The sequence below is a fragment of the Camelus dromedarius genome, chromosome 26 (genome assembly GCF_036321535.1).
Source record: "Camelus dromedarius isolate mCamDro1 chromosome 26, mCamDro1.pat, whole genome shotgun sequence".
Lineage (NCBI taxonomy): Eukaryota > Metazoa > Chordata > Mammalia > Artiodactyla > Camelidae > Camelus > Camelus dromedarius.
Window position 1 is genome coordinate 15,075,462 of NC_087461.1, and position 11,502 is coordinate 15,086,963.

Here is an 11,502-nt window from a genome sequence, read left to right on the forward strand (position 1 = left end):
CATGAATCTTTAAGCTGTGTATTAACCATCAGGGAGATTTGAAAATCTCCATCACAGACCTGTTTCAAGTACAGACAAGGAGGCTGTTCTTCAAGTGTTTAACTGGGACCCTCTCATAGCTGAATTGTGTGTCTCTTGCCCCCATGTCTCCCCACCCTGTTCCCATATTCATATGTTGAAGTCTTAGCCCCCTGTTACCTCAGAATGTGACTGTACTTGGAGACAGGGTCTTTAAAGAGGTCATTAAAGTAAAAATGAGGTCATGTGGGTGGTTCCTCATCCAACATGACTGGTTTCCCTATAAAAAGAAATGACTAAGGACAGAGGCCTTTGAAGAAACCAACCCTGCCAGCACCTTGCTTTTGGGCTTCCAGCCTCCAGAACTGTGAGGAAATAAATTTCTGTTGTGTAAGCACCCTTAGTCTGTGGTGTTTTGTTAGGGCAGCCCTAGGGGATTTGTGGAGACCCTTTATTTAGCTGAAGCCTGGTAGGCTGGAGAGTGAGCCTTCTTTGGGAGCATCGTGTCTGCTCAACCTTATTTTCTTCAGGAAAAGACGAGGGGAATCCGGTGTCCTCACTAACCCCCTCTCCCTCCCCGTGCTTCACTGTGCACACCCTTCCTCCCTTCATCCCACAGCCTGAGAAAGAGATCTCACTTTCCTAGCGCCTTTGTCAGAGGCGAGTCCTGGGAGGGTGGATCCCACATCAGGAAGCTGTAACCCAGTCAGACGTTTGTTCTACTCCATCTGTCCCCACTGCGAGAAACCCTAGCAGGGCTTAATTTTCACAGTATTTCCAGGGACTGCCCACTCCCCTTGGTAACTTTTTTGAGACTTACACTTATGTCATCATTTCCTTCTCCCCACCCCCTACTTTTTTTTTTCAAATCTCCTTTAATCTTGGATTAACGTTACACATAAAAGAACCAAGCATTTATCTTTGGCTTCCCCATAGGCAATGAGAACAGAGTTTCTTTCTATGAGTTTTTCAAAGTGGAAGATAAGGAAAATGCTAACAAGTATAATGAAAGGTAAACATGAAAAAATCTTAAATAGATTTGAATTCCTGTTAGGTGGGCCCCCAGGAGACTTTTCTCTAAAGGCTGATTTCTGACAGGTGCAGATAAGGGAGGCCAGCTCATCTTTTTCCATTTCAGGGAGGTGATTTTAGAAAGGGCTAGAAGAGATATTCTTAAGGGTGGGAAGCCCACTAGTCTCAAAATGTTTTGGCAGAATTTGTCACCTTGGTTCCTTCTCCCCTAAGAGGAAAAAACCCAATTGTAGCTCGCTTGCTTGCTTGCTTGCTTGCTTTTCTTTCTTTCTTTTACTTTCTTTCTCTCTCTCTCTCTCTTCCTCCCTCCCTCCCTTCCTTCATCTTTTAATCATGAAGGGTTATATGAATGAAGAAAACCAGTGTGGGGCTGGTGTCCTCCCTGGATGATCGTCATAAGCCAATGGTGGGGCAGAAATGCAAGAAGAGACTGGAGAAATAGGGTTAAGAGTCTGAGAGGAACATGGTGTCAATGGCTAAAGAACAAAGAACAGAACTGAAAATCAAGTAGTTTCTTCAGGGCCCAAGCACTTGGATGTTTGCTCTGGCAATACTGATTACACCATCTAACATGGCAGTTGTTCATATATGGGGGGGGTAAGGGAGAGGTTGGGGATGGTGCAGGCAGACTCAAGGAATCTTGGGATGAATATCCTTTCCTGTAAGATTATACTGAGGGTAAGATGACCACATAGAATCTATTGTCCAAACTAGTATACTCTTGTGAGTCTGAAAGGGGGCACTATTTAATAAGTCAGCAAGAACCAAGACCATCCTACGAGGTGATGTAAATCGCCCTGATGGAGGTTGCCTCCCCGGCCAATTTTTTCTTTATGCATGCGGTACCCACAGTAAGAAATACGATGAAAATCACAGCTATGTTACTTAGCACAGTGCCTGGTACTTAAGCTAAGGGTAACTGTCTTACTTTCCCCTCAGCAACTCTACGGGGGGGAGATGTAAACACTTAAAAATTACAACAAATGCCTGCCACCTCATTCCTAGAGGAGAGGGGTCATGGGTATATGGGAAATCGCGACTCAGAGAAGCAGGGGAACTTCTAACTCAAAGAATTTCCCTCCAGGGCACACAATGGACCATTACAACTCTATTGCCTTTGGGTGATACCTTCCCTCTTTTATTTATCCAAACTATACACCTCTTCCTAAACTCTGCTCACATCCTATGATCCATAGGAAGCTTCTCAAGACCACACGACTACGTTCTTATCGCTCCAGCTTTTGAAAGCTAAGTAGAGAGTTTGCTTCATTTTATGTGACTCATGTGTGTTAATTTCAACTCCCAACGAACATGTAAGAATTTTCCTTTGTGTCTAACATCACTTCCCCAAACACAAAGGTCTTTAAAAGTATCTATAGGTAGATACATAGACTCAGAGATCACATACACACAGAAAAGCAGGCTGGTTTTCCATGCTGAAACAAGATGAACTTGTCCTGTTGCTCTGCATCTTGCTAATGAAAGATTCAGCCCTTACACCCTCGCCACTGCCATATGCTTTAAGCCCCACAGTGGAACGTACTGCCTACATGCTGCATGTACCAAAAAGCAGTTTTAGTCAGTTTTTCATTTTAGGAGGTCTCTTTGTTAGAACTGAAACCACACATGGACATGGACCCAGATGGATTCATTTCACTGGAAAGACCTATCATCATTTTGTGTACAAGTTATTTCTTTCTATATCTATTTGTAAATTTAAAAAATAACTTAATTGCAAAGAAGTGAGGTACATCGAAAATGACCAAATTAAGAACTATACTTCAAGCGTAAAGTTGAATTTCTCAAATTCACCAAACCTTGTTTTTGTGGCAATTTAACCAAGATAAAAAAAAAATTAACTAAAACATATATTCCCATAAAATTTGGAGGATTGCTTAGATATTACCAAATAAGTAAGACACTAAAAGAGTTTTCCAAAGATTTATTGAAGCAGAAACAAGTTGGATCAGATACTTGTTGGAAAAAAGCAGTTTTAATAGTATTCAAAAATACTTTTTAAAAAGTATTCTAGCACAAGGCTCTTTCGGTAAACTAGATTATGTTGTAAACTTTTTTCTAAATCTCTTACAAGTGTTGGTTCTTAAGAACTAGAGCTTATTCCTATTCCGAATCTATCTTGCGCTCCTGAAAAAACTGCAGAAAGGCACTTGAAAGCTGTTTCTTTAAGATATGAATTTCTTTTTTTATTCTTGCTGGTCATATTTTGCTGCACTGAGTATGTGCAGTTTTTATTCCAGGTCATCATGATGCTGGGAAGTTTCATTGATAACCTGTTAAGAAAAATAGAACTCAAAATCAAATATAATACTATATGTGGATGATTAAATTACCCCATAAAATGTGTCAAAGGAGAATCCTAAGAACACATAATTTATTGTGAAAGTTGGAAGACTGTGTTAGTTCTGCATTGGTCACGGTGGCGGGGCTGGGGGAGGACAGATAACATATGTAAAACGCTCTTCACCTACAGGCAAAATATGTATCCAATAGATTGTTACGACTTAAAAAAAGAAATTTAAAAAATACGGTATCTATAAAGAAGGATGCTGTAATAACCCCAAGCAGCAAAATTCAAAAGCAATCAAAACATGTCTTCTAGGGATAAATTTGGGAGTTTGAGATTTACAAATGTTAGCCATTATATGTAAAAATAGATTTAAAAAAAAGTTTCTTCTGTATAGCACAGGGAACTATGTTCAGTATCTTGCAATAACCTCTAATGGAAGAAATACGTAAATGAATCTATGTATGAATATGCATGACTGGGACATTGTGCTGCACAACAGGTATTAACACATTGTAACTGACTGCACTTCAGTTAAAATCGATAAATTTAAAAAGAAACTTAAGTGTAGAGCAAGTATGTTTTGAGTTTCTGTGCAAGGGAAAATTACGGGAAGGTTACAATACATTTTGACCCTTTCTTCCCTGGCACACAGGTAATAAGAAACTACCTGATCCTAAGCATGTCCTTGTATTACATCATAAAAGGGCCTAGCAGTGTTCAAGGGAGGCCATATATGTCCAAGATCAAAACATTCCTGGTACTGAGGGAGCCTAATGAAGCTAGTTTAAGGAGTAACTCAAGGAAGCTATACTCCTGTTTCAAATTAAGCACCAAAGCAAATCACTAATTTTGGACCCCAGGAAGGTTGCCTATCTCATCTTCAAATCTGGCAGCCAAATAATTAGCTGGCTGTGTGGAGGGCTGGAAAAAGAGGCCCATTCTCTTCTTAGGGGGCATCCCCGAAACTGAAACCTCCCAAATGAGCTAGCTGTATCGGAGACAGACTGATTGATTTAAAAGGCTATCACGGCCTGTCTGAGATTACTCCCGTTTTGATTTAAAGATACCAACCTGTCCATCTCTGGTTTCCACCGTCTTAATCAGAAGTGTCCTTTTGGAATGGGTGTCAACCAGAGGAATTGAATCCAGATTGGTTTCTGTATAAAGAAAAGAAACCCGAAATAAGTAAAATGAAAAAATTTTTAAAAAGACAAGAAACATTTTTGTCCAAAGAATTATGATTTTTGTTCACAACTGTTTAAAGTGCTATTCCCGAAGTAATTCTAAAGACTGTCACCTATTTTAAAACTCAGGGGCTGACACCACTGTAGCATCAGAACGAGATGGACTACTTGAGTGCACACTCCATCCAGAGGAAGAAAAATGGAGTTGCAATTTAATTGGAAGTAGAGGATTTAAGTTAGTACTTGGGCTTGAAACTTATGGATATCCTATAGCATCTTCTCTTGTATGGCATTTTTCACGTACCACTTAAAAAAATGGGTGCTTTATAAACAAAATGGTTGCAAGCTGCTGAAATTATTCTTAAAAGACAATCAAATGCTTACCCCTCAGGTTCAGGGAAGAAAAGTTTGGAAGAGGCAGAGAGATCCTGTAACAAGATGAAGAAAAACAGTAAAATGTTTTGGAGAACAACTTGAACAACAAGGAACAAAGTTATACAAATTTGTATTAAAATTATATTTTTTTCTGGTTTTTGTCAAATAAGAAAATTGACTCCTGTAATTTATAGGTGAGGGACTTGCTTCAGAAGCATTAGCCCACGACTGGACCCATTAGTACATGTAAATATTTTACTCCAAGCATTTTCTCCAAGGGGCTGGAGATATAACAGAGTTGATGTCGGTTTTCCCAGAATCATGGGTTCAAATCTCAGCTCTGATATTGGTTAACTGACTAGGATAAGTAACTCAGTCTCTCTGAAGCTAAGGTCCCTCATCTGTCAAAAGTGGTAAGTAGCCACCTTGAAGAAACGTTCTGAAGATTAAGTGACACAGTATCTGTAAAGCGAGGGGCATAAGACTGAGCAGACAGCAGCTCTGAATGCATTCGCTCTAGCCCTGGCTCCATACCTGCTCTCCTCTCCTTCCAACAGCTTCCTGTAGGTGGCAATCTCGATGTCGAGGGCCATCTTGACATTCAGCAGGTCTTGGTATTCGCGAAGGTGACGCGCCATCTCTTCCTTCATGTTCTGAATCTCATCCTGCAGGCGGCCAATAGTGTCTTGGTAGTTAGCAGCTTCCACGGCAAAGTTCTCTTCCATTTCACGCATCTGGCGTTCCAGAGATTCGTTCTGCAGCAGATCGGAGAGGTGGCCAGTGTTATTTCCCAGAAAACCAAAACCAAGACCCACCACTTCCAGACCATGGGCAATCATTTTCCCTAGTAGAAAATGGGAAATGCTCCAATTTTCAGCAGAGAATTCAAGTACCAAGTCCCTTTCTAATAGAAGCAATGATAATAATACACTAAAACCTTCAGAGCTCCAAGTTCTTTTTGCATCTGTTCTGACAGCTCATTTTCTTGGGATTAAAATGCCAATTTTTCTTCCTTTGAACAAAGCTGTTTTCCAATGGCACCCTGAGCTTGGCCACCTGAATGGCTCCAAGCTGGCTATCTGCCCCCTTGCCCTGTGGGGTGATACTCACAGTCCCTTTGAGCGCATCCACTTCACAGGTCAGAGACTGCACCTGTCTCCGGTATTCATTGGACTCTTGCTTCGCCTGGCGCAGGGCATCGTTGTTGCGGTTAGCAGCCTCGGAGAGGTCGGCAAACTGCCAGGGAGGAAGAGGAAACGTGGGTCACCCATGTGTCTTGTGCACAAATCCCCTAAGGTGCTACCTGGCCTGGACAAATGGGAAAGCTTAAAGATGGCCAACAGACAAACAAATAAGGCAGGATAACCAAACTGTAGGTTCAAAGTTCAGATCTCAACATCTTCCGGAAAACGTTGAAATTTCTGTTTTGAAAATCAGAGAACATGAGGTGGAAGGCTGATGTTGAGATTTTCAAGTAGACATTCATTCTGCTTTCCCCCATTTTAAAAGCTGGGAAGGTCAAGGGCATGGCCTTGGGGTTTACTTCGAAAGAGGGTGACAGAAAGGGAGTCTGCTATTCTAAAGGAAGGCATGTGAGCACTGCTTAGGGTTCAGCAAGAAATAAATAAGAAAGCAAAGGCAGCTACACTTGGGGGCTAAGAGGTATTTAGGAATCAGAGACAGGTAGGCGTTTGCAGAATAAAATGCTTTTCTTTTGTTCTGGCCATGCGTCCTTGTTTCGGACCTTGGACTTGTACCACTCCTCGGCCTCCTGAAGGTTCTTGGCGGCCACGCTCTCGTACTGCTGACGGACGTCACGCAGGGCAGCCGTGAGGTCAGGCTTGGAGACGTCCACATCGATTTGGACGTGCTGTTCCTGAATCTGGGCCTGCAGCTCCTGGATTTCCTGAAGAGAGAAAAGACAGAAGATCAGCCATGCCAAGGATGGAAGCAGCTTCACCCACATCCATTCCCCAACAGTGACTCCTCTTACCTCCTCATGGAGTTTCTTCAAAAACGCAATCTCCTCTTGCAAGGATTCCACTTTACGCTCCAGGTCAAGACGTGCCAGAGAAGCATTGTCAACATCCTGTTTGAAAACAGAAGAATGTGGAGGAGATGGTAAAGTCCATGGCTTGTTCCATTTATTCATTTTAAATGAACCATCTGCACTTCGTCTCTTTACTATACAGAAGCCACTGACACATTTCATAACCTTTGAATAAGCTGATTAATCACACAGCACTATAATATACTGTGTTTTCTTCTCTTCATTAACAATTTTGAATTGTGACCCTACTGAGTTGTACTCAAGGTGGTTAACAGACAATTTAAAAATAAGTGTATGCCAATGTGGCCAACTGTGTTCAATCAATTATTAATCAGTTAATTAATTAATTGAAGTAAAGTGGATTTACAATGTTGTTAATTTCTGGTGTACAGCATAGTGATTCATTTATGTATATAATATGTATTTCTTTTCATATTTTGTCATTTTAGGCCATTGCATAGTATTGAATATAGTTTCCTGTGCTATACAGTAGGACCTTGTTGTTTATCTGTTATACATGGTAGGTAGTATCTTCAAATCCAGAGGTATAGCTCACAGGTCGAGCATGAGGTCCTGGGTTCAATCCCCAGTCTTTCCATTTAAAAAAAGGTTAAGGTGGTTAATCTATGATTTTGGAGTCCGCATTATACCCATGAAGGTTTTTTTTTTTATTACTTTCTTTAATCTAGAAGATCAAAGCCACAGCATTTTAAAGATTTGGGGGAGGGCGGTAACATCATGGAATAAGAAATGCATGCTTCAGAAATTTCACAGATAATACTTAAGCTCTTTTTTTCCCCCTCTGCTCAGATCTCCTGATTTATTCTTAAGCTCCAAAGCAAATTATCTGGCATTCAGGTTACAAGGCTAGATTTATACTGCAATCCAGGATGTGAAATGGCAAATATGCAGTTCAATGTGGTTCAGGCATGTAAGGAAAAAAAAATGTAACTCTGAAGTGTATTTACTTCGTTTTCTCTGGCAGATTTTTCTCTGGAAACTCCCCTATGTTACACCACAAGGGTGTGTCCATCCTCTGACACTTCCATGCAATTGACAGTTTGCACTGTGTCAATTCAGTTAGTTTGTTTCAGAATGAAGGGTAAAAACGCACAGAGGGTAATTTACCTGTAAAATTCTTGCTGCTTCCTTTTGTGTTTCCACCATTTGTAAACTGCTACATCCCAAATATTTTATTTTCCCTCAAGGAAATGTCATGAGGACTTTTATATCTCATATTTTGTAAACAAATATATTTGTTGTACTGTTTATAGCCTTACAGGGTTAAAACGTTGACAAACTTCTATCACCTTCATGGAAACGTGAATGAGGAATGGGTAATAATTAAAAGATCAAGCATAGGAAAAAATTCATTTTTGCTTGTCCTTAAGCCCTAAAAAAGATACACAAGATGATTTACTAATCTCTATGAAAAAAAGTTCAATGTGTCATTCTCTTTGAAGAGAATAGGAGAGGTTTTATCTAATCCCTAAATAGGAGGGACAATTTATACTAAAATTATTTTATATTAACTTACTACTCAGTAGAACACATTACAGATATGATGATCATAACTGCTCCATGGCAAAAAGAAAGCACACATTGCTGTTTTTAAATTAATTTGGTCAATGTATTTCTGCTTCAAAATGTTATTGTAGAAATTGATACACTGTAGCTGACTATACTTTAATAAAAATTGTTTTAAAATGTTATTCTAGGTTATTAATCTGGGAAAGTATTTAAAGCCAATGCCAGTAAGTGTTCAGGGAAAAAAAAACTATGCTGGGAACTCTTCCTGAAAATAGGCATTGCAACTTTAAGTTAAAAATCCTATGGATAAAAAATAAAACAAAAAAAACCCTTTTACTTAAAATGCCATTCTTTGGTTTCAGATTTATTCTTTCCTTCTGGAGAGAATGCTAAAGAATCCAAAGATGCAGTAAAGAAAGGCATTTCCAAATGTGAAGTATGACTATAGCTTTAAGAACTTTTCATATCACATACTTCACGAGTCTGGGCCAGATAATAGATAACGGATGTTAGCAAATACTTGTGCCCAATTAGAAGTGTGCTTGCATCATTACATATTCAATAAGAATGTAGCCTGTTGCGAAGCTTCTCTGGGAGCACAAAGACTCCTATTATTTCTGTCCGGAGCCATCACACTTGCCAGAATGTCTGTATCTACATTCCGTCGTGAAGCCCGTAGAAACCATTAATACCTTTCAGCCAAGGGGACAGATGGCTCCTATCCACCCTTATTAGGTCACAAAGTAGTTGTGCATAGCGATACTTCCATCTAATCTTAAGGCCACAATAGAACTTGGCGAAGAAAAGAAACTCGCTGGCTTAAGTCCAATTAAACTGAGTTTTTTTATCCTCCAATACATTTTACGTTTTCAACTATAGGGCAGAATTGCGCTTTTTGTGGCCTTGTAAAAGTTAGCCAACTTGACTTTAGCAAAACCGCAAACTAAACCAAACTGTAATTGTTCGAAGTCGGAGTATCGACGTGTTGCAAAAACGAAACGGAAAAAAAAAAAGATTGCTCGGGGAAAAAAAAGTCTTGAAACAAAGGAAAAAGTTTAAGACTATATCCTAATGAACGCTTTAATTATTCAAGGGTTTTTATGCGGAGAAGCTCCAAACTGTGCACTTTCTGCCACTAGGGGGCTTGGCGCACAGACGTGAAGTTTTGCACTGTTTAGACTTGGGTTAAGTAACTTTTAGAATTGCCTGTGGGTTGGGTGGGTGGGGTCCAGTGTCTTCGAGTGGGACCAGAATCTACATACCTGTCTGAAAGACTGCAAGGTGCTCTCGGCCTCCTCCCTCTGGACCATCTCCTCCTGCAATCTGGAAAGTCGGATATTAACTAAGTGAGAATCGGTAAACCGCCAGGGGCGGGGCGACCACACCCAACCACCACGTCCTCGCCGCTAGACAAGAATTGCTGCGCCACCTCCCCGGGCGACCAACGACAGCGGCTTTTAGAACCGCTGCTTTCGGCAAGTTTTAGCGGGACATTGGCAGCAGCGGGGAAAAGCAATCACGGTCGCCACAACGACCAGCGAGGGGATCGCCACCCCTCCCCTCCTGGGGGAGACTCCGCAATCCCTTTGTCTGGCTCCCTCCACGGCCCGGGGGCTGGTAGCCCGCTAGAGGGAGGCCAAGAAACTTTGCAAAAGTTTGGGGAAACCGCACTCGTCGTTTGCAAGGGCTTTCGAGTACAGTGGTTGTTTTCAAAAATGTGAAACTTGAAACGGGGCGTTCTTGGGTGATGAGTGGGGGTAAAGGTGAAATGCTGACTTGCAAGGTCTGGGCTCAGGGCGAGGCTGCGCCGCTGCAGCCACAGCCTTGTCCCCCCGCAGTCCCCCAGGCAGCGGCTGCCGCGGCTACATCCCCAAGGGCGTGGCAGCTCCCGTTCCCCTCTTTCCCTCCCAGAGCCCCGCGTGGGCGCCGCCTTACTTCTCCCGGAGCCGCATGATGTCCTCGGCCAGGTTGTCGCGCTCCACCTCGACGCGGGCCTTGTCGTTGGTGAGCTGATCCACCTGCCGGCGCAGCTCGCGCATCTCCTCTTCATAGAGGTCCCCCAGGCGCGACTTGCCCTGGCCCTTGAGCTGCTCGAGCTCGGCCAGCAGGATCTTGTTCTGCTGCTCCAGGAAGCGCACCTTGTCGATGTAGTTGGCGAAGCGGTCATTCAGCTCTTGCAGCTCTACCTTCTCGTTGGTGCGGGTGTTCTTGAACTCGGTGTTGATGGCGTCGGCCAGCGAGAAGTCCACCGAGTCCTGCAGCAGCCGCACCCCGGGCACACTGCTCCGCAGGCGCACGGCCGAGGAGCGCGTGGCGTACACGCTTCCCGGGGACGAGGTGTACAGGGTGCGGCTGGTGCTGGGGCGCAGCGCGCTGCCCAGGCTATAGGTGCGGGTGGACGTGGTCACGTAGCTCCGGCTGGAGCTCGGCCGGCTCGCTGTGCCCGGGCCGCCGAACATCCTGCGGTAAGAAGACGAGGACACGGACCTGGTGGACATAGCTGCAGAGGGTGGCGGTGGTCTGGGCGGCTGCGGTGGCGCGGACCGGCTCGGGGAGGAGAGGCGAGCAAGGGTGCGGTGGGTATGGGCGAAGGGAGTGCTGCTGCGTCTCTGGCGCGGGGACCCCGGAGCGAGAGTGGCAGAGGACCGGACCCCGCCCAGGGCGCAGTTTTTATACCCCCTTTGGAAAGACGGTTCCCTCCCACTGCCATCCCGGCGGCGGAGTGCGCCAGCCAATGGGGACCCGGCGAGGTGCAGGAAGGCTGGGCCGGGGGTTTGGGGCGGGGGAGCCCTGGGGCCTTCCTCCTCCCCCATCTTCAGCAACTCAGACTGGTCACCGTCCCGTTACTTCTTTGCTGGAGTGGGGTTTTCAGGAGCTTTCCGGAGCTTTCAGATGGCCGGAGCTCTGCTCACCCCTGGGTGCTGAAAAAGGCGGGGTCACTTGGTGGTGGGAGAGCCAGCCCCAGACCTGACAAGAGGGGTCCCGGGCACCGCGCCACAGAGGCG

General features: G+C 43.8%; 1 protein-coding gene across 1 annotated transcript; it reads right to left on the bottom strand.

Moving 5' to 3' along the window:
• Positions 1 to 2,977: 2,977 nt before the first annotated feature.
• On the bottom strand, positions 2,978 to 11,218 carry VIM (vimentin). The gene is made up of 9 exons (XM_031444628.2): positions 10,433 to 11,218; positions 9,760 to 9,820; positions 6,911 to 7,006; positions 6,662 to 6,823; positions 6,028 to 6,153; positions 5,452 to 5,672; positions 4,927 to 4,970; positions 4,430 to 4,515; positions 2,978 to 3,341 (listed from the first exon to the last, which is right to left on the bottom strand). Exons 1-9 carry the CDS (start codon positions 10,993 to 10,995, stop codon positions 3,300 to 3,302), a joined length of 1,401 nt encoding a protein of 466 aa, XP_031300488.1. The 5' UTR covers positions 10,996 to 11,218; the 3' UTR covers positions 2,978 to 3,299.
• Positions 11,219 to 11,502: the final 284 nt, after the last annotated feature.

Excerpts from the sequence above, each read along its gene's own strand:
- VIM (XM_031444628.2), bottom strand. The coding sequence starts at position 10,995 with ATGTCCACCAGGTCCGTGTCCTCGTCTTCTTACCGCAGGATGTTCGGC. Across the intron at positions 7,007-9,759 it reads CCTTGCAGTCTTTCAGACAG|GATGTTGACAATGCTTCTCT; the intron begins GTATGTAGATTC and ends GTTTTCAAACAG. Across the intron at positions 6,154-6,661 it reads AGGAGTGGTACAAGTCCAAG|TTTGCCGACCTCTCCGAGGC; the intron begins GTCCGAAACAAG and ends CCTCCCTGGCAG.